This window comes from Delphinus delphis, chromosome 5 (genome assembly GCF_949987515.2).
Source record: "Delphinus delphis chromosome 5, mDelDel1.2, whole genome shotgun sequence".
Lineage (NCBI taxonomy): Eukaryota > Metazoa > Chordata > Mammalia > Artiodactyla > Delphinidae > Delphinus > Delphinus delphis.
The window spans coordinates 23,937,716-23,964,843 of NC_082687.1; the positions used below are offsets into that span (position 1 = coordinate 23,937,716).

A 27,128-nucleotide genomic window follows, 5' to 3' on the forward strand; every position below is an offset into this window, starting at 1 on the left:
TCATCCTGAAATTGTACAACTTTGGAAGGTATACAATTTATTGGGTTTTTTTTACATGCTCATTTTTCACTTGACCAAAATTTACATGTTTATTTTTCACTTGACTGAAGTCTTGTCTTTGAGTTCTTCCAAAACTTGGCTTGGTGAACAGATTCTCATCGGTTACTATACTGTAGAAGGATTATAGAGAAAAACAAAACAAAACAGTAGTATAAAACATAGTTATATTTAAATACAACAGGAAATTAATGCATAAAAAAATTTCAGGATTCTATATTCTATCAGAGTTGTCCTGGAATACAATTGTTAAGGAATGAAAGGAATTTCTTTTCATATTAGCTCTATTAGAGTTATGTGTAATGAAAAAAAATTTCTTAGGAAATCTATTGTAAAAACCTGAGGTAAGGAACAAACATAATCACTCTGTTTCTAGTTTCTGCAGAGATGAGCAACTAAGAGAGAACTTGTGTAGGGGTAGAATATAGTGGGAAGGCCGTAAATGATAAGTGAGTTGAATTACAGATGTGTGTTTGAATTTAAGACAAGTAGTCTGTAATCTCTTTTAGGAATACTTTTTTTTTTCTTAGACATAAGCAAGGGCAGGTCTGTACAGAAACTCACTGCTAGATTCCTCTCTGATTCTAGCATGTGAAAGAAGGGCTGATCTCCTGCACCGAATCTGACGTTCCAACTTTCTTGGCTGGTAGGTTGGATTTATGTTACTTCCGCAGACTGTGCGAAAGGGATGGGATGAACTTTTGCTGTTATGGAAGCAGAGCATTCTTCACAGTTTCCTTCTGTTGGGGAATTATAGGAACTGTGCAGCTCAAAATTCTCCCATAAAAAATGGGCTGGCAGGGGTCACATGTGGCCGCCACTGTGGGCAGCTAACTCAGATTCACTTATTCTCATTTCCCACCAACCATTAATCGTGTGCAAGTTCAAGGAGGTTAAAGCAATTCATTCTTTATACCCTACCATTTCTAGTTCTCATTGAGATGGTACGATCACTGTAATCTCTTATTGCCTTTGACTTGTAAGTTACTTTAGAGCAGTATTCTACAAAAGTAGGGCTAAAACAGTTTTTTGGAATCTTATGTGTTTCCCAAAATTTCCTGTGAGGTGTGGGGATTAGATTTTATAACCTATTTTGTTAGAGCAGACAGATAGCTAGATAAGAGAAGAGAAAGGGAAGCACAGGCCAAACGGCAGGAAACCATACAGCTTGTAAACAAGGGGGTCTTTGGGCAGACAAAAAAACCCAGGACTGACAGGAAACCACACATTTTGGGGTAACAAGTGTCCAGGAGGCAGACAAAGAAAGGTGGGAAAAGTCAGGAATCTCCAGTGTCCAAATGTAACCTTTTGCTCATTATGCCCTCATTATAATAAAATTAGCCTTGCAGATAAAATGTTGCCATCATGCACCGATGCTGTGACACTTTTGATCAAGGCTAAATAAGGACAAAAATCTCTCCTCTCCTTGGAAGGGTGGAGCTGGGATGAAAATCAGGGAATACAACCCCAAACTTTTCCCTCCCCAGTGAATATTCTGCCTATTCATTTTTGTACCCCATATAACCGGATTGCTAAAGGAATTCAGGGCAGCTACTCACCTGAGTCTGCCCGCTCTCCCCTTGATAGCACACTATCGCTTAATAAATCCTCACTTTATTTTCTTGACCTCCGTGTCTCGTATCTGAATTCTTTCTGCGATGAGACAAGAACCTACTCTCCAGTAACAATTTCATTAACTTACTAAGACACATTTAATAACTTCATTTGCATAAATATGGGGAAATGAATTGAGCCTAAAATCTGATTCATCTGACTTCCCATTGCCTTTACAAATATTTGAGAAATGAATGGCGAACTGAGGCATTAATCTTGCTAATGTGGAAATGCACCCAATTCCTTGACTACACCATATCCTGTCTTCTTTTATGCTTTTGCTCAAGCTCCCCTTTTGCTTAGAACTGACTTTCCCCAGAAATGTTTCTCTGTCCCCTAAGACTGCCCTCTGGTGATTTCATTTCCAGAAGCTTTTGCTACCTGCCCCGGTCTTTTTTAGATGCTAACGCCTCTGCTACCTTAAAACTTGTTCCCTACAATGACCACAGTCTGTTTCCCCAACTAGATTCTCAGCGTCTAGAGGACAGAGATTCCTATTGGTATATCTAATGCGAGTGTGGTGCCCAGGCCACAGTAAGCATGTGGTAAATACTAACAAGGATATATTAATGCACTTTGATGGATTAAATTGTCCCAAACTTTTGTGGGCTATTCCACAGAGAGGCTCAAGATTGTATGGAAAAAAAAAAGAAAAAAAAAAAAAGCAGACAAAACACTAAACACTAAATTTGTCATCAAAATAAATCAGTAGTTAAAAGCATATAGAAATTTAGGTAACAACAACAACAAAAAGGTTTTGACTGGCAAATTCTCCATTTTAAAAGCAGCTTCAAAACATTTTTTTTTAAACAATGCATAATGTAGATAAAATAAATACTTAACGCATATTTGTTCTAGCTGCAAGTCCTATAAGGAAGTAACCTTAGTAAATGAAGTGAACCTGTTACATGACTCAAAACTTTTGTTGTTTTAAGTATATGCAGATTGGGTTTTATTAATCCTGTTAGCTGAGAATTACAGGTAGGCCATTCAGCCTACGGAGCATGAATTTCCTAGGACTAAACAATTATGTAATGATCATCGTTAAGCTTTAAGAACCTATAAGATAATGTGATGAGGCTAGTTCTAAATACAGGTTGTGTGGTTGGGGGTAGAAGTTTAAAACTCTCTATTTTTTGTGACCCCAAAGTCGTAGCAAGTCCTTTGAAGATAGGTGTTATGTATAGGGTTAAAACTGGAATCTAGAAATTTATAGCCCTTGTTAATTATGGGAAAAACTTCAATCGATTTTGTAGAAGGCAGAATCAGTTCCCTTTTGCTTGAGCATTTAAAGCCCATTCCAGGGCTTCCCTGGTGGCGCAGTGGTTGAGAGTCTGCCTGCCGATGCAGGGGACACAGGTTCGTACCCCGGTCTGGGAAGATCCCACATGCCGCGGAGCGGCTGGGCCCGTGAGCCATAGCCGCTGAGCCGGCGCATCCGGAGCCTGTGCTCCGCAACGGGAGAGGCCACAACAGTAAGAGGCCCGCCTACCGCAAAAAAAAAAAAAAAAAAAAAGCCCATTCCACAGAGACTTGTTCTTGGTGGACATATCCCTAAATAGATGTCACTTGCATTTATGTCTGAGGCAAATTTTAATAGAACTATATACTCAATTAGTGAGATTATACAACAGGCTATATTTAATAAAATTGACTGGGTATTTAAACACATAGTAGAGGCAGCAACTACTACACAGCTCTTATGAATTGCTCTCATGCTGGTATGGATGCTCCAGCATTGTTAGAGTTTACTTTTTTTCTTTTCTGCAAGAGAGTACTAATATCTGGATGTTTTTAAATGTAAAAATCTCACACTTTTTAAGGTTGGCATGAGTGCTCTTTTTGGAAAGAGTATTGGGTGAGTCGATACTATTCTGGGTGAGCAAGATACACCCGCTATTTTCCCTGTGTTCGTGTCCCCCTTTGCGCCTGGGAGTGGAAATGAGAACAGAGCCAAGTGACTGGCCATTTGTGCAAAAGTCATTTGGAAATGAAGCCTGCACTATTTATAATATAAACAGGCCATAGGTACTTACTATGGCCAAGCACTGTTCTAGGTGCTTTACTTGTGCTGGTTCATTTAATCCTCATGAAACTCTGTGAGATGAAGGCCATCATCATGTCCATGTTAAATTATCTCCACATTCACTGTCATCATCTCCACATGAATAGCTGGCTCAGCTGATAGCTATTACACAGCTGATAAGTGTTGGAGTATGTATTCAAATCCAGGTCTGGCTCCAGATACGGGACTATTAAACTATACCCACTGGAGGGTCTCCTATACACAACTTTGCAGTTTGGAAAATAAGAAGTACACAAATAACTTGGTTTTTACTTTACTTATCATATTTGTTTTACTTTTTTCTTTTTTAAAGATACATTATGCCTAAGGGAGAATTGCATTATGCTGCAGATAAACATTCACAAAAAAAATTCTTACAGAGGAGGCATTGATAAAATAGAATATAAATGAATCCTAATTGGGTGCACCCTTCCTAACTCAGAAAGAAGTAAGTCATTAATTTACTTCCCTTTCAAAAACACAAAAGGCAATAAAAATATTAGCACCAACCTGTTTCTCCTATTTTTACAGAAGTTAAAGGATCGCTTGTTCCAAGAGTTGGATTTCTCTATGAATAAAAACCAGAATAATGTTAATACCACAGTTTTATAAACTTAGACACAATAAAGAAAAATACCTCAGATTAAAAATATGTATGTTTTGGCTAAAGTTTGTTTTCTTTTGATTAAACTTCACTTTGCAGAGTTCTTTTGTGGGAGAAGTCATTATTTTGTAGATATTTACAAACTTTGATTTAAACTTGTATTTCTAAATAGTATTTGTTATTTCTGTAGGTAAATTATTACCCCAAACCTTCACTCTGTCATATTTCCCTGCTGTAATGAAAAGACGAAATGGAAATTTTTAAAAAAGAGATAAGTTCTTTTAGTCATATTAACCATGACCCAATTCTTCTATATCCATATAGAAGATTTTCTCTGAATTTTCTCAACTAAGTATGTCATTGACTTTTTCAGATTTTAGATCATCAACCAAGAGAGAAGACAACTAAATTTAAGTTCGCCATCTATGCCCAAACCCAAGGAGATTACTTTTCCCCCAACATTTAAACTGCAAACGAGGGGTCATCTTCCATTCAAGTCATTACAAAATCTTTCATATCAGAGTAGATACTCTCAATTGCTTTACTTTTATTAAGAAAATATTATTTAGAGAAGATACGATGACATGGAGTCATGCTAATCAATCATACATTTGTATGATTATCAAAATCACCTAATAAAAACAGTTAAAAAAGAAAAGGGCAAAGGAACTTTATGTAGATTTACTGTCAATCTTGTTATAGCCCTGCCATTGCAATATTGTTATCTATCTAAACAAGCCTTTTTAAAAGAATATATAGTGTTTATAGTATGGAGATCACAAAGAGAGGTAAAAAATAGTGTGAATAAGAACTCAATTGTACCACTCTTTTGTGACTAGGGACTTAATGATCTATGATTATAGTTCCAATTACTAGCATTATAATCACACACACCAATGTGTGTCCGAACTGTCTTATAAAGAAAGTTACAGTAAAGGTTGTGTGCGTTGGACTCTGTCATACAGACTCAAAATTAATTTTAGGGGTGAAAAAAAATCACTCATGCTGGAGGAGTCATAGGTGGAATTTGAAAAATCTGTCTCAGGAAATATGAGAATTAAAAAAAGCAAACGTTTTAAACATGCATAAATATATCATGTTATTTTAAATATTTTTCATACACAAATTAAACTAGATACTATAATTAGAAATTTGACTATTTCATCCATATCCATCAAAATATATTAAATCAAGTTAGACAAAAAGTTTGGAGGATCTTTCATTGGAAAATGGGGATAGATTTATATTGAGGGTTTCTTTATGGGGCAAGTGCGAAAAAAAAAAATTCTGTTAGAGTAATGCAGTGACTTCTATGTGTCCAGTTGAAAAAGATGAGTTTTACGCAGTTTTGTTTCTCTTTGAGTTTAGTTGAACGCAGAGGACTAAACCCTCCTAGAGCTATTTACACCAGCATTTACAGCAAAATTAAAAACTGAGTCCTCACCTTTATCAGCAGGCCAATAAGCTGAGCACTTATGAGGATAATTCCAATGATAACAGCCATCACAGAATAAATAATGACTGTTATTACTGTGAGAGAAAAATAAAGCAGCAAATTACAAAAGTGTGAAGTAAATGACGTAGCAATTGAAAAGTAAAGCAGGTAAAATCAGGGTAATATCACTTTGTCTTTTTTATAGAAAGTACATTAATAAACTTTTATGTATATTTTAGTTTTTCAAAAATTAGGTTTTTCACAGTAACCACGTGGGAAACTGGGACTTTAAGTGGTAAAATCTTTTGTCCAAGGTCACACAACTAACGACAGTACCAAGACCCAGGGGTTTCAACTCCAAGTCCGGTGGAGTTTATAGGACCCCAGAGGTTTAATTACGGATAAGAGCTATGTGGACCTTCTACCCAATAAGGGAGAAACCACAGACTCTTTCATAGTTTCAGTGATATGGGAGAAAATAATGTCTTGATGTATAAAAGAGTATTGGACAGATCATAGAATCAAAAATTTGGAAGGAACCTGGTATAATCACGTTATAAAAGGAAAAGAAGTCTAATGAGTTCAAGTTACACTAGGTGAGATAACTAGTTAGAAGTAGACTGGTAACTACTATCCAGCTCACCTATATTCTAAGCCTCTGTTCCCTCTACAGTATCCTTATGTGTAGTCTATAATAAAATCACTAAAAATCTTTTTCAAATCTTTTACACGTTGGGAGTGAAACAGAATTTAAGTTAGAGGTACTCTCACATATTCACGGCATATTTGCAGTGCTTCCAAATGAAGTATATAGAACTGAGGGCAAGGCATACAGGGAAAAGAGCATATTTATTTGGCTAGTTTATATTTAAAAGCCTTATTACTGGTAAAAAAGTAAAAGTGGCTTTTCCTATCACTGGTATTGTCCAGCCTTCTTCTCCACTTAGCTTTAATTTATGGGATAATGACTCAGTTATACAATCCATTTTTCTGGTGTGAGTATGGACACAGGCCAAGTGGGAAGGGAGGCCTAGAGATGCAGAGTAGTAAATAAGCACATAAATGAACCAGAGCCAAAGCGACAGCAGCACCTAAGTGGGGAAGCGACAGTCCCCAGTTAGAGAGGATTGGGAAGATAGCTCCAAATTGGTAGCACAGGGCCCAGAACAAATCCGGATGGAGACACGAATGGTCTGTATTTATTCTGGATTGGTGCCAATTAAGTAGGTGATTTTTAAGCCCCTTGCTTTCTTTATAGTAGGGAGGGGAGAAGTTCCAGTGTTTTGTAAGCTCTAGACTTCTCAAGTACCCATAGTTACTTAGAAAGCTAAAAAAATACCTAACTTAAAAGAAAAATGATGATCAAATTATGTATTGCTGTTTCCAAAATGTTTAAGGAAATTATAGATGCCTATTTTAATTTTGAAAAGAGCATATTTTGTTTGCCTTTATAATTTTGTGTGACTAAAGTCAATAACATATACTCTCTTGGTTTTTAAAATAAACTAGTGGTTACCAGTGGGGAGAGGGAAGGAGGACAGTCAATATTGGGGTAGGAGAGTAAGAGGTACAAACTATCATGTATAAAATAAGCTACCAGGATATATTGTACAGCACAGGGAATATAGCCAATATTTTACAATAACTATAAATGGAGTATGACTTTTAAAAATTGTGAATCACTATATAGTACATCTGTAACTTATATAATATCGTACAGCAATTATACTTCAATTAAAAAAACAGCAAAAAAAGAAAGAAAATAAACATAGAAAATAAAATTGACATTTCTATTTTCATAGGCATTTAAAACTAGCAAAACAAAATTTTAAATGGAATGATCATCATTCCACGTCAAATATTACCATACCTGGTTGTGAGAAATTGTGTGGATATCTTTGTCTTGCGGCTAAAAGGATAGCGTTTCAAAATAAAGTTAGAAAGCATAAGGCATGTTTTAAAAATACCATTTTGGAATCAGACTGTCTAGTGGATTTCTTTTTCTTAACTGTGCTTAGAGAGCTAATGTTCAACTTTCAGCAGTGAGCTAGTAAAATGTATGAGGTAATGTCAGTCTTAACATTAGTAATTCCAACATTTACTTTCAACTACCCAACAAGTTTTCATGAATCAGAAATTAGTAAACCATCTCATGAACTAAAGGGAAGGGTGTGAAAAAGTATTGGAAGAACCATCCGTGGACTTCCACAAGAAGCAGTGCATTTTTAAAAAATGTAAAAACGGTGATCAGAAAGGAGACATATTGAGCCATCATCCTGCATGGACATCAGTCCAACCCCAAAAGAGGCCATGTTGCTATCAATTTTCCAGATTTATGCCACAGCCACCATGAGGATCCAAACCCTTACTGTGTCTCAGCTAAGTTTTTGCCAGCAGTCCCACTGGATTCCCTTTCTGTAGAAGTTTCTAATACGGTTGCTTTAAGGCTCCGCTGGAGTTAACCTCCCCCTTATCAGTCCACAGCTAATATTTCTTTTTCTGCTGTCTCCAAATGCCATTTCATGTCAAGAAGCTGCCTTACTACTGTAGCCACACAATTTTCTTGAATTTAAATATTATGAATAACATATCACACTATGTTGTATGACATACAAATCAAGGACTTGGTTATATTTGGTCATTCTTTAGCACTTATGCATAAAGGTTAACTGGGCTTGTCTTCTCTATCTTTGTGGCAGTTGATAGTGGTGGCTGGTGTATGAGCTCTGGAATAAAACAGATAGGGTTTCAGTCATCTGTATGCCTCTTACTCATTGTGTGGCCTTGCTGAGTTACTTAGTTTCTCTGTGTTTCAGTATTCTCTTGGCAAATGAAGATTATAATACCCATCTCTTTGAGTTCCTATGAGGATAAGACCAGCTAATGCATGAAAACACTTAGTACAATGCCCCACCCACCATGCCATTCTTTATTCATAGGATTCAAGGCATGTAGCACCGTGTGTGTCTGGAGTTGACCCATCAATGCTTTCTGGTTTGACACTAACATGTTGGCTTCACACTGCAATCACTTTGAAAATTAGATTGTTTAACTGGACCCAGAAACCTAATAATTAGTTCCAAGCACTCAGCCTAATTTTCCTCTCTTGCTCTCTGTCCTTCTGAAAATCCATTGCTTCCATTTATCTCAGTGTATTTTTTCAATGATTCTATTAGCTGATGATCTGGTAGCCACGCTAAGTCTTCTTTGAGGCATTATTTTAAATCCAGAGGACCCTTCCTAAACCCCACCTACAAAAGACCCTCTCCCCTTCTAGTTTCAACCTGCTCTTGTAAAGTCATCTTCTTCTCCCTAGAAAAATAACCAGAGGGAGAGTGAATGCCACCTGACCGTTCTTATCTCAGCACCCAGATGGCTTATAGTTTACTGGGCGCTTATGATGTGCCAGGCTCTGAGCCAAGCAATTTTACACACATTTTCTTATTTAATCCTTAGAGAACACTGTGAGATAAGTATAATGAGTCCCATTTTAAAATTAAGAGGACAGAGGCCCTTTGGGGAACTCAGGGTTCAACTCACTCAGGGTCAGCACCTGGGACAGGGCCAAGCCCTTCGCTGAGTCCAGCTGGGTTTAACCACAAGCCCCCCCCCCCACCACCACCACCACTGCACTACTGGATCCCTTTTATCTGGCCCACTATTTCATGGTCACATTCGTTGTTTATGTGTTTTGCTAGATTGTTTTAATTGTTTTAACCCACAGTATTTTTTCAGTGTGGCAGTCCAGAAGTGAGAATTCCTCTGTGGGAGGGACTGTGTCTACTTTGCTTCCATTTCTCAGTCTTTGTCACAGTTTCCCCACAGTGGTAGGTCCCATTAAATAGAGTTGCACCATAACAGTGACTCCAGAGCAACTGCTTTAAAATATGAACAAACCTTCTTCCTTTTCTGTAGTAGGTACAGGCGTACTAGGAGGGGTTTTCTTTGGACCACTAGGAGTGGTTGATATTGAGCCGTTGGTGAAAAGCGAAGCTGTACAAGAGAGAAATTGAGAAAGGAATCAAGAATGAGGCGATGAGTGGACCAGAGAGCGTGTCACAAAAGACAAATTTATCCCACATCTCTCCCAATGGCAGCTCCAGAATTTGTACATCACAGGGCCTTACAGAGGAGGAAAGTGAGCCTTGATTTCTTCATCTGTAAAATGATAATACCTGCCTCAAAATGACATTGTGAGGACTAAGTTAGTTAAATATATATATGTGTGTGTATTCACACACTCATCAGTTAGTACAGTATTTGGCATGTAATGGACGTTACATTCAGCTTGGCTATTATTATTGATCTTATAAGGGGGGCGACTTGAAGCTGCGTCTGCATACCATTTTACATAACTTTGGAAAACTGTCCATGTTAAAGAAAGACGGAGACTCTCAGCAGTTATACAAAGACTGAAGTTCTGCCCCATGCCTCCACCTCCCCAGTACGATCCTATTTCCCCAGTAAAAACTAAAACAAAGACACTATTAAATTTAGTTTTCTTCTAGCTTGATAGAGGATGAGTCAGTTCTAAGGTTCTCCATCCATTCTCTCTTTCAAAAGTAGAATTTCCGAGCTCTAATAGAATTGTAGGAAATGCTGGCTCTGATCTAAGATTACTGGCTAAGGATCCAGATAACCAAGTGATGTAATGAATTCTAGGTCATGGTTATTCTTTACCCCAAACATATATGCACACAAATACAAATACAGAACATGTATTCTCATGTATCGTTTAAGATCTCATTGAATACATAATAAATTGGTTTTTATAATTAAGCAATTATCCATTTATTTTAAAATAAGTTTTATAAATTTATAAATTCTTTTATGAAGTTTTATAAATTAAAGAAGATTTTTATTGTAAAAGCAATAGATTGAATAAATTAAACTTGGAAAATACAAGAAAGGGCAAAGAAAAATACAAAATTCATCTATCATTCCACCACCCAGAGACAGATACTTTAAACATCTTGGTATATAATCATCTGAACTTTTAGCTATTGCATCTAAATATGGAATAATTGTGTTTAAATATGTAAATAGCATTTAAAACATATATACCATGAACATATACCCTATATTTTGAATACTCTTCTATTACAAGATTTTTAATGACTGCATAGTATTCCATTGTATGAATACTGTAGTTTATTTATGAATCTCTGACTTTGAACATTCGTATTATTTTTACTCTTATGAGAGTTAATACCATTCTGAGACAAACATCAGTGCACTAAACTCTGCAGAGGTATCTCTGCTCATTCTTTTGAGACACTTTAGTGAAGGAACTGGTACCCAAGTATGATGGTATGGGGGTGGAAGGACCCCTGCAGACACTTCTCAGGACAGCATCACCCTAGCTTCTCAGCTAAGTGCTCAAGATTTCCTGGAGAATCCACAAAGAACTGAAAATGCCTTTGGCACTTCTGCTCAGTTTACTGAAAGACAGATTTCCAAGGCCTGCCTCTTTCTACCAGCTGCCAGCTACTCAGTTCACCTTCAAATTGTTCAGGCAAGAACCCACACTGTCTGAAATATTTTCTCCTCTCCTATAAATCCTATTTTCACCTTGTTCCTTGACTTGTCATACTGCTTGATTCATTACTTGTAATGTAAACAGTTGCCACACAAATTAGGCAAATGGTGTGACAAATAACTTGTATCTCTAAGTTATCCTTCAACATTCAGGGATGGTGGTGTAAAAGATAATATAAGAAGAAGAGTGTTTTTTAAATTGTTGTATACTTGATTTTAAATGTTTTAAGTATCCAGCAAAGGAATTCAGTTACACATATATCCATCTATTCTTTTTCAGATTCTTTTCTGTTATAGGTTATTACAAGATATTGAGTATAGCTCCCTGTGCTATACAGTAGGTCCTTGTTGTTCATCTATTTTGTATATAGTAGTGTGTAACTGTTAAGAACAAGTGTTTTTAAACAATAACCAGATGACAGGAATTTTGAGGTTTCATCAAATACCCAGATTAAAATTATGGAAAGAAATATTTTCATTAGGAATCAATGAAAGTATGTAAAAATTATGAAAAAGGATACGTAATGAACAAAAATCATCTATTTCTCTTAGTTAGTGTTACATCTTCTTTACATCTTTCAGTTCAGTGTCATTCATTCACATTTAGGGCACACGTTTATAACCCCTTGTGGATACCAATGAGCTTTTCTGAAACAAGTGTCCTGGGCTCCTAGATCCCAGGGCTGGCACATTTTGAATTCCTCAGCACTAGAACAGGGCTCTGTACATAATAGGTATTCAGTGAAATACTAACAGTTGTAAATGTTTGGCCAGTTTCTTTTCTGGTTTAAAAATTTTTCTTCCAGTTTTATTGAGATATAATTGACATACAGCAATGTATTGTTTGGCCAATTTCTTATACAGAAACACATAAGTGAGTTTCCAGATTGCATCTAAAATGAACATAACAATGAATTAAACAAGTCACATGACAAAGTGGCATGCACAGAATGAGTGTAAGGATAGTGGAAACCTGCATCTACAGAAGACCAACAAAATATTTTTGAGATTTCGATCACACACAATTTTACAACTAGAAGAAAAGAAATCCCGAAGTGAAAAAACAAAACCATACCAAATTTAAAGTTTTTAAGTGGTAAATGAGTTAAAAAGTTAAAAGTTTAACTGAAGCCATCTAGGAGTTTTGTTTGTTTGTTTGTTTTTTGTGGTACGTGGGCCTCTCACTGTTGTGGCCTCTCCTGTTGCGGAGCACAGGCTCTGGACGCGCAGGCTCAGTGGCCATGGCTCACGGGCCCAGCCGCTCCGCGCGGCATGTGGGATCTTCCCGGACCGGGGCACGAACCCGCATCCCCTGCATCAGCAGGCAGACTCTCAACCACTGTGCCACCAGGGAAGCCCTAGGAGTTTTGATTGAGTGCAAAGATGGCCCTCCTCCAGGCTTCCTGACTGTCTGAGTCAGGATTTGCAGGGGTTAGTTAGGGAGGTGTGTTCTGTCTATGGGACAGTGCCCCCTCCTGTTTGCGAACACCCTCAAGACCCTGCGTGACCCAGCCCCCCGTCTCCCCAGCCTCATTGCTTGCCACTCCAATTTCCTCTTGTGGTCCAGCCATGCTGTCATCTCTTGGTTCCTCAAATGAGCCGTACTCTTCTCCATGCCCAGACCTTGTGTGCCTATTCTTCCCTTTGCCTGAAATATCCTCTCGTGGCCCTAACTTGCCTAGTTATCTGCTTTTCAGGTCCCAGTTCAAGGCCATTTTCTTTCTTTCTCTTTTTTTTAAACTTTTAATTTTATATTGGAGTATAGTTGATTAACAATGTTGTGGTAGTTTCACGTGTACAGCAAAGTGATTCAGTTATACATATACATATATCTATTCTTTTTCAAACTGTTTTCCCATTTAGGTTGTTGCATAATATTGGGAGATCTTCTCTGATCTCCCCTACTTAGATTTAGACTAAAAACTCCGCAAAGTTCCCAGTGCTTGGCATGGTGTGGTAAAGCTCAATGAAATCTTACGATAGACTGTTAGAATCCAGATGTGTTCCATAGGCCTTGATGGTGTGGATGAAAAAAGTTTCTGCCATATCAGTAAACAAAGGATATTGCAGCATCAAGCTGTCAGCCACTGCAGCTGCCCCAGACTGTGCACCCTGAGGGGATTCAGGATGGAGGAAAGCGGACTACTGGCCCTAGACAGTTAAGGTACAGATCAAAGGAATGATTTCAATGGGCCCTGACTCTTGCATCTTCCCACACATGGAGAAGCACTAAATTTATTAACTTGAGGTGTCTGGTTTTCTTTAATTAACAGTAATCTTTTGATATTCTGACTACTTGGTTTTTACTGTAAAACTCCTACATATCTTGGCTCTTCCCTTACCTCTTCGGAGCAGTCCCTCAGAGCGACCTGAAAGGCTGTCTTCTGGGCTTAAGTCCTCAGAAATTCCACCGAATAAAACATAATTCTCAGCTTTTAGGTTGTGCATTTTTTTCAGCCGACAATGGTTCCTAGGCACCTTGGGTATTTATTCTCTTGTTCGTTTATTTACAAGAGTGTGTAGGCATGTCTCTTTTGTACTAGGAAATACAATGAATTAATAAATAATTCATGGTCTTTCCATCAAGGAAATTCCAGCTTAGTCAAGAGGTAAAAATTTAATCTAAGTGTAATGAAGTATTTTAGGGGATGGTGAAGTGAAGGCACAGGAGACAGTGGTCAGTTCTGTCTGAAAAAGGAGGAGGTGGAAAGACCTCATGGAGGGGTTTTCTGAACCCACCTTGAAGGAAGTCTAGGGTTTCACCCGGCCAACCATGTGGACATTTAGGTACAGAGTCAGCAGGGTCAGCGATGTCCTGGCCCTTGAGACATCCTGGCAGTTTGGAGGAACTACAAGAATCTGTGTGGCTACAGCATATGGTGTGAGAAGCAGTGAAGGCAGTGAAGTTCCATTTGTTGTGGGCCATGGCATGGAATTTCCATGGGCCAAGGCAGTTGGAAAGACGATGAAGGGTTTGAACCAGACTTTCATTTGGGGAGGATCACCGTCCATGGCATGAAGGATGATGTGGGAAAAACAAACAAAAAAACCATGCCCAGAACTCTTTAGAAGAGGATCCCATCTTGTGTTCAATAGTGGTCAAGATATGCAGTCCTTTTGAAAACAGGACACTCCTCCTTACAGAGGGTCCTTATCACTTGTCAGCATTGCCTTTGGTGGAGAAGGCCTCTATAGATTAAGGGCTTAAAGGGACAGAAAATTACAGCAAAAAAAGAATATGAATAATTTTAAACAAAGTGAGAGAAGGGGAAAACAATTTGCTAGGGATAATCAAAGTCTGTAACATTTTTGCTATCAAAATGAGAAAATGCTTAAGGAGAGAGAGATCATTAAAATTAGTTTTGAACTTTAGCAAAACAATTTTAACCCTCTAGGAAAGAGATAGACTTCTTTCTTCTCTACCAGCTACTCCTCAAGGGAAAGGACCATTTGGTGGAAATTTTGTTCTGAAGAAGCAGAGGCTGGAGTCCCAAGCCTCTAAATTGTAGTCAGAACTCAGGAATATCTAACATTGAAGGCAACAAGTTGTTGAGAGGAACAATGTCCTTGAGGCAATTTCCAAAAATTGCACATGCTTTATCCAAGTTCCATTGGTGAGTGTCACGTGCTATAAAAACTGATTGGTGGCCAAATGGATTTGAGGCTGAAATTTTCCATGTATGTTCTTAGAAATACCTGCTTTAATTCTCCAGGTTTAGTTTCTCTGATACAATTTCTTACTAAAGTCACCTAAAACCACCAGCACAGTAAATAAATAAATACTAACTTGCAGTCAGTAAATAAATGACCTAAGAAGAACTTGATAAAAAATGTTTTTTAACATCATTGGCTTAACAATCTAATTTCTGTAGCTGATCTGTGAAATGACCTTTGTCATAGTTATTCTTCCATTTTCTGAAAAAAATAGATAACCTTATAAGTGTTTTGATACGAATACCCATGCTTGGTTAGTGGTATGAAAAGGGCTCAGAGACCTCAAAGTCCAGAGTTCACAATCAGTGTCAGCTTGAAAGAACACGGGCTCTGATCACACAGACAAACTTTTAATTAAATTTTATTCTAACATAAATTCATATGGAACAATTTAAGGAATTTTATCCATCACCTCAAATTAAATAAACCAGCCCCTAATTGGAAAATGTCGCTTAGGAGAAACAAAAGGAAGATCTCTTTATACATCCTCAGATACTTGAGCTCCTTTCACAATTCATGAGAAGGAACCCCAGATCCCACAAAACATATCTCCAACAACCACCAAGAATGTCCTAGTGCTACATCGATAGCAATAGAGCTCACATTTATTTTACTCTCCCAGGTTCCTAAGGCCCTAATTGGCTAATAGGCAAACGGGGATATATTTAGTCATGCGAAGTTGCAAACTTTCTACGAATAAGCAGATTTTAAACAGGGCTTTTTACAACATAGTCTTCAGTTGGGCCAACTAGGTAGAAAGATTCCAAGGAAATGTGTAGCCATTAAGCAACAGACACGGTTTGCCTGAACCTCATAGAGGCTGGATTACAGGAAGGGTTTCTCTCCTGTGTAGCCATTAAGCAACAGACACGGTTTGCCTGAACCTCATAGAGGCTGGATAACAGGAAGGGTTTCTCTCCTGCTTCTTTTTCTCTTGTGCTCTAGGTCCCTCCTTTTCTGTTGCTAAATCAGCTTTCAATCTGTCTGCCTTGTTCGCTGAATAAAGGTCAATTTCAATATTGTCCTAATTAATTCAGAATGTACTTTTACATTTTACCTTACAAAGACTTTTGGATTATTTAATCCAACTTACTTTATAGAAAAGAAATTTGAAAATTAAATGATGAGCTCAGTTTAACACAGCAGGTAAGGAACAAAACAGAGAACAAATTCTGCTGCTTTCCTATAATATTCCCACTTTCCAGATCTCTGCCTGGTTGAGATCTTGTCAGCAAGATTTTTGATGTTTTAGCATATTAGCTGGTGAACATTGGGGTGCATTGTACACACAAAAAAAGGCAACTAAAGTCCTTGAGATTCCCAGACATCCTAAGGGCCAGAATTGTTATAATAATCACGTAGTCTTCATCTTGATGATTTTTTCACACCAATATATTGTACTACTTCCATTATATCTCTTAGCTCTCAGTGTCCTCTTGCTATAGCCACTAAGAAAAACTGTTTTCTGCTCTAGCAATACTGACCTGAGAGTCTTTTCCTTAATCCCTTTACTTCTGTTGCAGGAACACATCCAGACTATACCTGAAAAATTCCCCCTCTCTCCCCAAGAGAAGCATATTTACCTTGTGGTATCATTGAAGACATTCCAGCATCTGGCCACCCAGGAACAGATGGGTCTTGGGCCATCACTGCACATTTCCTTAGCTGCACTGGGCTCTCAAAACTTACTCTGAAGTTCTTGCCCCGTGCCTACTTGCAATGAATCACTGGCTGAAGCTTGAAGGATGGGTGGAGTATTCGGTAGAAATGTGGAGGAGGAGGAATTAAGGTAAAGAAATAACGTGGGCTAAAATATGGAGAAAGAAAGAGTACAAGGTGCATTTCTGTGGAGGCTCGGGGGCAGCTGGCAGGCCAAGGTTGGCAAACCTCTCAGACCTACAAGAGTTTAATGTTCAAGTGGCGAATTAGCGCAAAATGGAATAGAAGGGTAGGTTTAGCAGGGCCTCCATCTCCTAGTTAAAAACATTTTTTTCATTCTCCAAGTAGTGAGATGGCGTTTGCTTTGGTACTTTGCACAAAGTACGTATTAGGGACTGGAACTGAATCACTTCATTTTAGATTTGGGAAGGAAGGAGTGAATGAATGAATATACCACCCAGAATATTAAACATTCCAAATTTGCACGGTGGTGTCATCTCATATTTGCCTGACGTCGGAATTGTTCCAGAACATTCACCCCTTTTGTCTCTTATCCTCACTGCTCTGACCTCACGGTTGGTCATGAAAACCGTGTCTGGGTGTTGCAGGAGGGACATGACAGGGCCCCTGACACTGTTCCCAGTGTGTGGAGGAGGTGGGGTGACTTGGGGGTTAGGGACACAGTTGGGAACGGAGGTCCTGTCTCCCGGCACACTTCTCTGGCTTCCAGCCACTAAACCACACAGCTCTCCCAAACAGCTGACCTTGCTCACATGGAATGTCATCAGAAAGAAGGTAAAATGCAACGTTGGACAAACACCCTACAGTTTTGCTCTCTGCCTAAACTTCCAGCCACCGAGCTCCTGTCAGGATGTGATAAAGTCATTTTACGCAGCTGTTGGTTTTAGTTTGGTTCCCTCCTGACTTGCAGTTGATAGAAGTCTTATCTCACAAAAGCCAACTCTTATAAGGATACACCCCACCTATGAAATGCTTTCAATAGTTTCCAAGTCAGAAAAGGAAATTTCCTAAGTGCTACAGTTTTCTGGCATTGTGATGACCATGAAAACTGATAGATAATGTATTTGTGGAAGTTCTGCCCAGCTCATTTGTGGTAAAACTGGGAAAAAAACACATCTGCTGGCTTCCAACTCAATGTCCTTCTGCCAGGCTTCTTTGTTTTCTACAGAACGAACGTACAAACGGAGCTCTTGCCTATTCCAAAAGATGTTTGGAGAAGGCTATTGCCACGAAGCAATACTTTAAAAGAAATACTCAGTTTTGCCCTTGAACCAAAGGATTGACAAACTCAATTTGGGTCAACTTGTGATAATATAGTTAGATGTCCCTCTTGTCTCTTGTTATTCATTTCTGTTTTTTGGAAAGGTTTTAGTAAGCCAAAGCAGCCAGTTACAATTTAGAAAAATTGAACTTTCTAAAGGATAAAGTTGTTGATGGGATAACATTTGAGCTTAGTGTTTTGAATAGCCCTCAAAATTTTGTGCACTCTCTGGTTAATAGCTCTTAAAGAAGGACACAGCATGTCCACTGGTGCAATTAGTGGGCCAGATGTCAAACACAATGACCCAGTTTCTGCTCACCTGCAGAGTGGCTTGCTTTGGCAGTTCCCAGCAGCCAATGGGTCGCACCTCTGCCTTCCTTAACTTAGTAGAGAACAGCTCCTCCCTGAGTCTGCCTTGGAGCTGCTATGGCTTAGGACAGTGGTTTCCCTCATGGAACTCTGAACTTTATAGCCTGGTTCTGTCCTGCCCAGCTTCTAGTCACCCTCATTGCTCCAAACTATTGCTGAGCCAGAGAGTAAGAGAGAGAAAAACCAGCCTATAATCCCAGCCATTGTGCATTCTTCAGCCTGGATAGATAGAAAGCAAGGGATATTTCTGTTCATCATCCCAGGGCAAAAGGAGATCAGGATTCTGGTCCTGGCTTTGCCACTAATTGGTTGGGGATCTGAGTAAGTCACTGAACTTTTTTGGGCCTCAGTGTCTCGTTTCTAATATGAGAGTGAAGGAACAGATGTCCTTTAAGGTGCTTCATTATTCCAAAATCATAGACATTCATATGTCTGAGATGGTAATATTCATAATCAACACGTATATTTACTACATAATAGACATTTTCTCTTCAAAACAATTACCTGAGAGCATATTATTATATATTAATCATCATGTGTAGAGGAGAAAAACAAAGATCAGAAACATGGCCTAATTTGCCTAAGATCACGCAGCTGATAGATGGTGGAGCTGGAGTTTGAATTCCCATCTACTTGACTGCAGAACTGTCTGCCAAGGTCTACCATAATCTATGCAAAATATAAAGAATGAGGACACCAAATAAATTTCATTAAGAGAAGATGAAATTCTCACCAAATTAGGCAACTAACTCTCAAGCAAGCCTTCCCTTGCAGCAAATCAGGGCTAACTGAAAAGATGCAAAAATAATAATTCACCTTGTGCAGAAGCTGAGGGTAGGAGGGTTATTCCTCTAACATACAGTGACAGAGTGACTTGTAGTGTCAGATCCAGGTTACGGAAGGCCAGATGTTTCTGGTTGGTAGCAATTTGTTAACCGAAATCTCACTTTTTCCAGTGAAGCATCTTCCAGTCCAGTTACTCTTTGCTTATCATAAATCCTCAGAACTAAAGGAGATTTCACATACTTTAGAGGTGTCAGCTTTATTTTAAGATATTGGCATTTCTGTAGCTAAACTCCCTATACGTATTAGGTTAGGGGTTAAAGGAAGTTAGACTGGATGAGAAAAATTCTAATTAAAAATGAAAACTTTACCCCAAAGTTCTCACACCACCGAGACTTCCTGTCACTGGCTGGACAACCATGAGTAGGAACAGTAGAGATTAGATCAGCATACTCACTCTTGACTGCACGTTAGAATCATCTGTGGTACCCAAACATTGGAGTCTAATGTGTTGCCTGCAGCAAGAACCATTGTCCCAGTCTACATAAACATGTAGAAACTTCATTTTCTTAATCTTTAAGATCTTTTCTTACATTTTCAAAGGTTCTTATGTCACCCTTACCTTGTGTTGCACAGATTCATAAAATGATTGGATATTAACCTGATTTGCTTGAGAAAGAATACCATTCACACTTTTCCATATTAAATGATGGTATTTCTTGGGCTTTTGTGTTAGGAAACCCCATCTCCCCGACATTTGATTTCACTGTAATGCACTTCCCAAGGGTAAGTTCCTCAGTGTGTGAAACAGACAAAGTGGAATGGCTCTGGTGGAAACCTGGGTTCCAGGCCTGGAGCCTCATACCCCATGTCCACAGCCACCTGGGAGCTTCCCCAAGGAACTCCGCAGGCACTCAGCTGGAAAATCCTCAGTCTAAAACTGAGTTTTTAAATTTTAGGTTGGGATCCCTTAGTGTAAGAAGAGTTGGTAAACATTCTTCTGTAAAGGGGTAAAGAAAAAACATTTTAGGCTTTGCAGGTCAGTCTCTGTTACAGCTCTATAGTTCTGTTGTTACAGGGCAAAAGCAGCCACTGACAATATATCAGCCAATGTATAAATGAGTGAGTACAGCTGTGTTCCAGTAATTATTTATGGACACTCAGATTAAAATTTCATATAATATCCACATGTCACAAAATATTCTTTTGGTTTTTTTAAGCACTTAAGAATGTAAAAATCATTCTTAATTTTCAGGCTATACAAAAGCAGGTAGTGGGTTGGATTTGGCTCATGGGCTATAGTTTGTTGGCCCCGGCATTAGTGTATTTGGAATCTCTGGATGTGGAACTCAGTCATCAGTACTTTTTAGAGTCCCTCAAATGATTCCAACATGTAGTCAAGAGAGTGAATTCCTGCTATAAGGGGCCATGAAATCAGTTTACTCAGTTGTCACTGGCATTAAAAAAATTAAATTGTATAAAATAGAAGACAGTACGTGAAAGTACATCACACATTGTAAGGACAGTTACGATTTTGTGAAAGTTTCTTTCATACATATATATGTTTATGTGTTTGTCTCTGTGTACAATGAGTTGCAATGTACATTCACTATGTGTTAATCGTCCTTGAATATGTCTTGTTGATAGATACACCTGGCTATACCCTATCTGAATACCTGGCCTCCAGAGGGGCTAAGGGAGTCAATAGCCCTTGTCACAATTGAAATCCACTTAAGGCACCCACAAGCTATTGGCCAGTTAGCTTCATACTCCAACAGCCTTATCCGGCTTATATAAGGTCTATAAAAGCAGTTAGAGTTTCTATGTGTGCTGTACCATTAAAATGGTACATTGCTGAATTGCTTGACAAGATATTTTGAGATCTGTACCTGACAGAACAGGGAGGGTACCAAGAGGCAAATTTGTGCCGTGTTTCTCCTGGTAAGACGCAATGTCATTGCCGCGATCCATCTTCCCAGTTGCCTTCAACAGATGCACTATGTTCACATTTTGTGCTTTGGGTTTATTTCCTTTCCTTTCAATTTTTAAATATCATCATGACAGAGAAATAAGTGGCGATATCAAAGGGAGAGCCCTAGATAAAAAGTTATCTAGTCCAGATAAAAAGGAGCAGAAGGTTAACATCATAGTCATAAAGTTAGGGTTCATTAGCTGCACCAAAAGGAGAAGACAGACTACCAGCCTTCACTATAGGCTTCATTTTAGTGAGAGCACGAGCAGAACACTGAGTGACAATGCCGCAAGAGTAAGGAAGGGCCAAGCTCGGAACATCAATGTGTATGACAAATAAGGCAATATCATATTTGGATTAAATGCACAGACTCTAGAGCCTGAATGCCTGGGTTCAAACTAATTTCACTAACTACTGGCTGAGACCTTGGGCAGCTGATTTAATCACTCTGTACCTTTGTTTCATAATTTATGAAATGGGGATAATAATTGTCTATCATATGGAGTTATTGACTAAGATAAATGAGTTAAATATATACATATATATTTATATAAATGTTTACAACAACAGAAAAACTGATCTTAAAATTCATATGGAATTGCTAGGGACACCAAATAGCCAAAATCATCTTGAAAAAATACAAAGATGGATGACTTACATTTCACAATTTCAAAACTTACTACAAAGCAACAGTAATCAAAACAGTGTGGCGCTGCTCTAAGGATCAATGGAATAGAATCGAGAGTCTAGAAATAAACTCATATATCTGTGATAATTGATTTTCAGCAAGACCATTAAAAGGGGAAAGATCTAAAATATCAAGGGAGATAAGGCTGTAGACAAGCTGAGGCCAGAACTCTACTCCTGCATTTTATACTGGGGGTTGGTATGGTGCTTGGGGACTGAAGGAAGAATGTACAATGTTTTGTGACTTGGGGCTTGCAGTGTTTTTGGAGTCATTTACTTTACTGAAACAGACATGAGTCAGAACACTGCCTGACTCCCAAGATGTGGTAGGAGTCTCTCAGTGAATAAAGCATCCCAAGGTTCTATATACTGCCACTTTCCAGATACTCTTAGCTAATAAAGTGTGGCAGCTGGGGGCTTGGAGATGAGTTATTGTATCATAACAGAAACAAGCCCTGTAAAAAACAGAAAATGGACCTTTTCCAAAGAAGACATACATATGGACAACAGGCACATGAAAAGATGCTCAACATTGCTAAACATCAGAGAAATGCAAATCAAAACCACAATGAAATATCACCTCACACCTGTCAGAATGGCTATCATCAAAAAATCTACAAATAACAAAATGTTGGCAAGGATGTGGAGAAAAAGGAACCCTTGTACACTGCTGGTGGGAATGTAAATTGGTGCAGCCATTATGGAAAACAGTACGGAGATTCCTCCAAAAACTAAAAATAGAACCACCATATGATCCGGCAATTCCACTCCTGGGTATATATAGAAAGAAAATGAAAACACTAATTTCAAAAAATATATGAACTCCAATGTTCATAGCAGCACTATTTACAATAGCCAAGATACAGAGGCAACCTAAGTGTCCATCAAGAGATGAATGGGTAAAGAAGATGCAGTACACACACACACACACACACACACACACACACACACACACACACACACAGGAATATTACTCAGTCATAAAAAAGAATGAAACTCTGCCATTAGCAACAACATGGATGGACCTAAAAGGTATTATACTTGTGAAATAAATCAGAGAAGGACAAATATTATATGTTATCACTTATAATGTGGAATCTAAAAAATAAAACAAATGAATGACTATAACAAAACAGAAATAGAGTCACAGATATAGAGAACAAACTAGTGGTTACCAGTGGGGAGAGGGAATGGGGTAGGGGCAAAATAGAGGTAGGGGATTAAGAGGTACAAACTACTATGTATAAAATAAATAAGCTACAAGAATATATTGTACAGCACAGGGAATATAGTCAATATTTTATAATAGATTTAAATGGAGTATAATCTATAAAAATATTGAATCACTACGTTGCACACTTGAAACTAATATAATACTGTAAATCAACTATATTTCAATTTAAAAAAAAAAACAGAAAGTGGGAAAATAGTAACCATGGGTTATCTCATACGTTTACTGTCAATTCTTTCTCTTTTGTCTGTCAGATCCCTGAAATCAATTTCAGTATACATCACAACCAAGTTTATTTCAGTAGTAATAAGCACGATGAAATGAATATGCTGGTGTCTAGGTTTTCCTCTGTTAATGTTTGTCAGCATTGCTTAATGATAGAGACATCTTAGAAAGCAAAGATTGTGTGTGTTCAGTTTAATTTTAAAAGTTTTTTAAAACTTTTCCTAATTATATTTGATGATTCTTTTCACAGAGAATTTAGAAGGTATGAAAAAGCAGAAAAAAATGACCTCCAATCCCAACACCCAGAGATAACCCTGGAATATTTCTTTTCAGTATTGTTGCTTTAGTTTTAATTTAGTTCATTTATCACAGAAAACTACACAGAAAGTTACTTATTAAATATATAGATATGATAATAATGGCTGGAAATCTATTGCCCGTCTGCTTTTGTTGGTAACTTACCTGATGTTGTATTTGTAACACCTATTTCTGGAGTAGTTATGGCGACAGCTTTAGTAAAAATATAACCTATAAAGACATTTGAGAAAATTATTTAAAATGTGCTTCCCCAATAGGTTCATAGATGTTATCGGTCATCCTCTAGAGACCAAAGTAAAAAGAAATTCATCACAAGAATGTTAAATTCAACTTTCCAACTTAAAATCAGTGTAAGTCAATTTTGAGATACTGTCTTTTCTTCCCCCTCTTAGAAATCCTTCTCCAGGAGTTCATAGTGAGAGTGTTCATTTCTTTCTAAAAATTTCGCATCAAACTAGAGATTTATAGATTTGGTAGCTAGCCTAACAGATCATCTCAGGCTGACCTTTGAGGTATCATTGAAGTGTGGAGATGAAAGGGATTTTAGATGCCATCTAGTCTGTGTTTTATTTAAGAGGCAGGAGAAAACTGAGGCCCATGGGGGTCAATTGATTCTCCACAGTTAAACTAACCTGCAGCAAAATTCTGGTCATTTGTCATTTCTGCAACTATTATTAATTGAGTGCCTACTATGTGCCTAGCAGTGTGGAGGATGCATAAAGGAAGCACAGGTTTGACTTTTAAGAAATTTAGAGTGCTGTTGTCCCTGAAACCCAGTTCGGGACTCATTCCCATAACAATTAAATGGAGAGAAAGGGTCTCCTCTTGGATCACTGAAGAAAAAGGAGAAGCCTTGTTTCTTTGCTTAGTCATTCTAATGGTGTGTCTGCAGGCATGTGTGGTAAGGTGCACATGGCTAATCATGGTCCAGGGACACAGAGCTCTCTCCAAAGGCTTCTTAGCATCAGGACCCGATTTTCAAATCAAAGCTTTGGCTTTTCCTTGAACACACTATGTCTTCCCCTGCCTTAGAACTTTCGCCCTTCGTGTCTCCTCCACCTCCAGTGCCCTTCCCCAGATTTTGCAAGGTTGGCCTCTTCTCATTGTTCAGCTCTCATCAGAAATGTTACGAACTCAGAGAAATATTTCCTGCTTCTCGTCTCTACATCAGCCTTCTGCACTGTGTTCATCACCTTCCCTGGTTTAATTCTCTGTGTGCTATTTTTCACTGTCTTTTCTTCTTTTAATAATTTACTTGTTCTGCTGAATGTCTGTATCCCCCTCCCCATCTGCCCCCACCCGCCCTGGACTCCAACTCTGGGAGCTCATTTATCTCACTGCTGTGGCCTCGGTGTTTGTCATCTGACACGTAATTACTGAATGAACAAATGAGTGAATGAATTCAGGGATTGGGAATAAAATAATTTCAAAAAAACTTACTCTGTATTAGGAGGATGACATCTGATACTCTTAGAATTAGAAGTTTTGACTTTACCCTTAAGATTACTGGAGAAGCAAATAAGTTTTTTTTTCCTCATTTCCTCACACTTTTCACATTCTCCTCTTCAACTAATGAATAAGAGGGGGAAATTTTTTCCAGTGTCTTTCTATTATTCTATAAAGTCGTCACATCAAGAGAGTTTCTTTGGAGCAGCGGTCCCCAACCTTTTTGGCACCAGGGACCGGTTTCATGGAAGACCATTTTTCCATGGACCAGGGGATGGGTGTTGGGAGGGATGGTTCAGGCGGTAATGCGAGCCATGGGGAGTGGCTATAAATACAGATGAAGCTTCACTCCCTTGCCCGCCGCTCACCTCCTGCTGTGCGGTCCGGTTCCTAACAGGCTGGTTGGGGATCCCTGCTTTGGAGGGTTCCAGAAGATGCAAAGATGATGACAGTCTTGGCCCTGGAGACCAAGGCAGCCTTTGGAGTCACTTGAACTTGCTGACCTCCTGAAGCCTCATTTAAGGCCTTACTGCACTACCTGCTTGAGCACTGGTGAAATGAATTTCTTACTTTTCCAGGAATCCTTTCCACATATTCCGCCCCACCCCTCCCCCAAATGGGTAATGTGTCTAATTCGATTGAGTAACCCCACTTTGCCCTCTGGAACCACGCAATGAATACCACTTGTCTCTTCTGTGTAAGAGCTCTACAAATGTCTGAATATATTTAAATATTCTGCCACATTCCTTCCACGTGTTTTCTTTTCTTCAAGCTAAATGTTTTCATTCCTTGCCACTTAAAAAAAACTAGAGCAACTTTGTTAATCTTCTGTTTTCCTGGAATTTTCCCATTCTCCATCACTTCTCAGAAATCCCCATCCCATACCCAGGTTTGTTTCCTAGTTTATAACTATTATCATAGCTAAATACTTATTTACTCCTTTACTGTGTGCCAGGCACTGGAGTAAGGACATTACAGTAATTAGTTTGTTTAGTCCTTAGGTGCTTACTAGGAGGCAGGTACCAACATTGTCTGCATTTTACAGACATGGATGCTGAGGCCAAGAGAGGGAAAGTAATTTGCTTAATTTCCCCAGCTTTCAGATGTGAAGCCAGGTTTGAACCTAGTTCTGTCTTTCATGCCCGTGCTTTAACCATGACACTACTCTATCCCCTGATGTATCTTAGAAAATGCTGGATCCCTTCCCCATCTCCTAGAGCGCCTGGTAGATCCTTGATGCTTGCTGTAACTCGAGTTACAACCACGTTTGAGGGGCTAAACACATTTCAAGTCATTGCCTGCTCCTTATCTATGTGCCGGGCACCAGTATTTCTGACACATAAACACTCCATTTGAGAAGACGTTAACCATTAACACTCTCGGGAAGAGGCCAAAAGTAATGATAATTTGATTTGATACCACTTCATAATATGCCTATGTTATTTCTGTTTTTAATGAATGGATTTCGATTTCTCCCCAAACCACATAACCCCTTAGCCAATAAGAGTTCTTTCTTTTTTTGTTTTTTCCACCTTACACCTCAGTAATGGACCACAATGTGAGAAATAACTCCCCCATGGATTCAGGGTTCATGCTTGTGGCTTGTACATTTTTGGCAGGAGAAGGACGAAATCATAATTTTTTGGAAGACTTTTTTGAAAACTGAAGACCGTATATCCACTACCACCTTCACAAATGACTTTCTAACTTAGAAGTTAAACTTGTGAAAACGCCAGTAAAGCAACACATTCTTTCACACAGAGATGTTTCTCAGTGTATTTGGTAAAATTCTTTTAATTCTGGCTAGGCATAGGATTGAAGCATGCTTCGCATCCTGGAACTGTGCTGTGATCCAGTCACAGTTACTGGGCCCCCTGGAGCCATTTCTTCCATGGAGTCCCAATAAGAATCCATCCTCCAGACTGGGATCTGAGGTACTACCTGTTTAGGTATTCGTTTAAGTCAGATAGGACTAAAATGGGATAGTTTATCTTTGCATGTATAATCCTATATCCCATATAACAGCACCCTGCGAAAAATAAATTCCACTTACCTGACAATAGTAGCACAAAGATCATTTTTCCGTACATCCTGAGATCATGAGCTCGCTTGCCAAGGTCAGTGCAAGA

General features: G+C 38.6%; 1 protein-coding gene across 1 annotated transcript; it reads right to left on the reverse strand.

Annotated features, from left to right (window-relative positions):
• Positions 1–51: 51 nt before the first annotated feature.
• On the reverse strand, positions 52–27,128 carry GYPA (glycophorin A (MNS blood group)). The gene is made up of 7 exons (XM_060011634.1): positions 27,053–27,128; positions 23,698–23,763; positions 9,673–9,768; positions 7,646–7,684; positions 5,785–5,870; positions 4,247–4,304; positions 52–170 (listed from the first exon to the last, which is right to left on the reverse strand). The coding sequence occupies exons 1-7, from the start codon at positions 27,087–27,089 to the stop codon at positions 166–168; spliced, it is 387 nt and encodes a 128-aa protein (XP_059867617.1). The 5' UTR covers positions 27,090–27,128; the 3' UTR covers positions 52–165.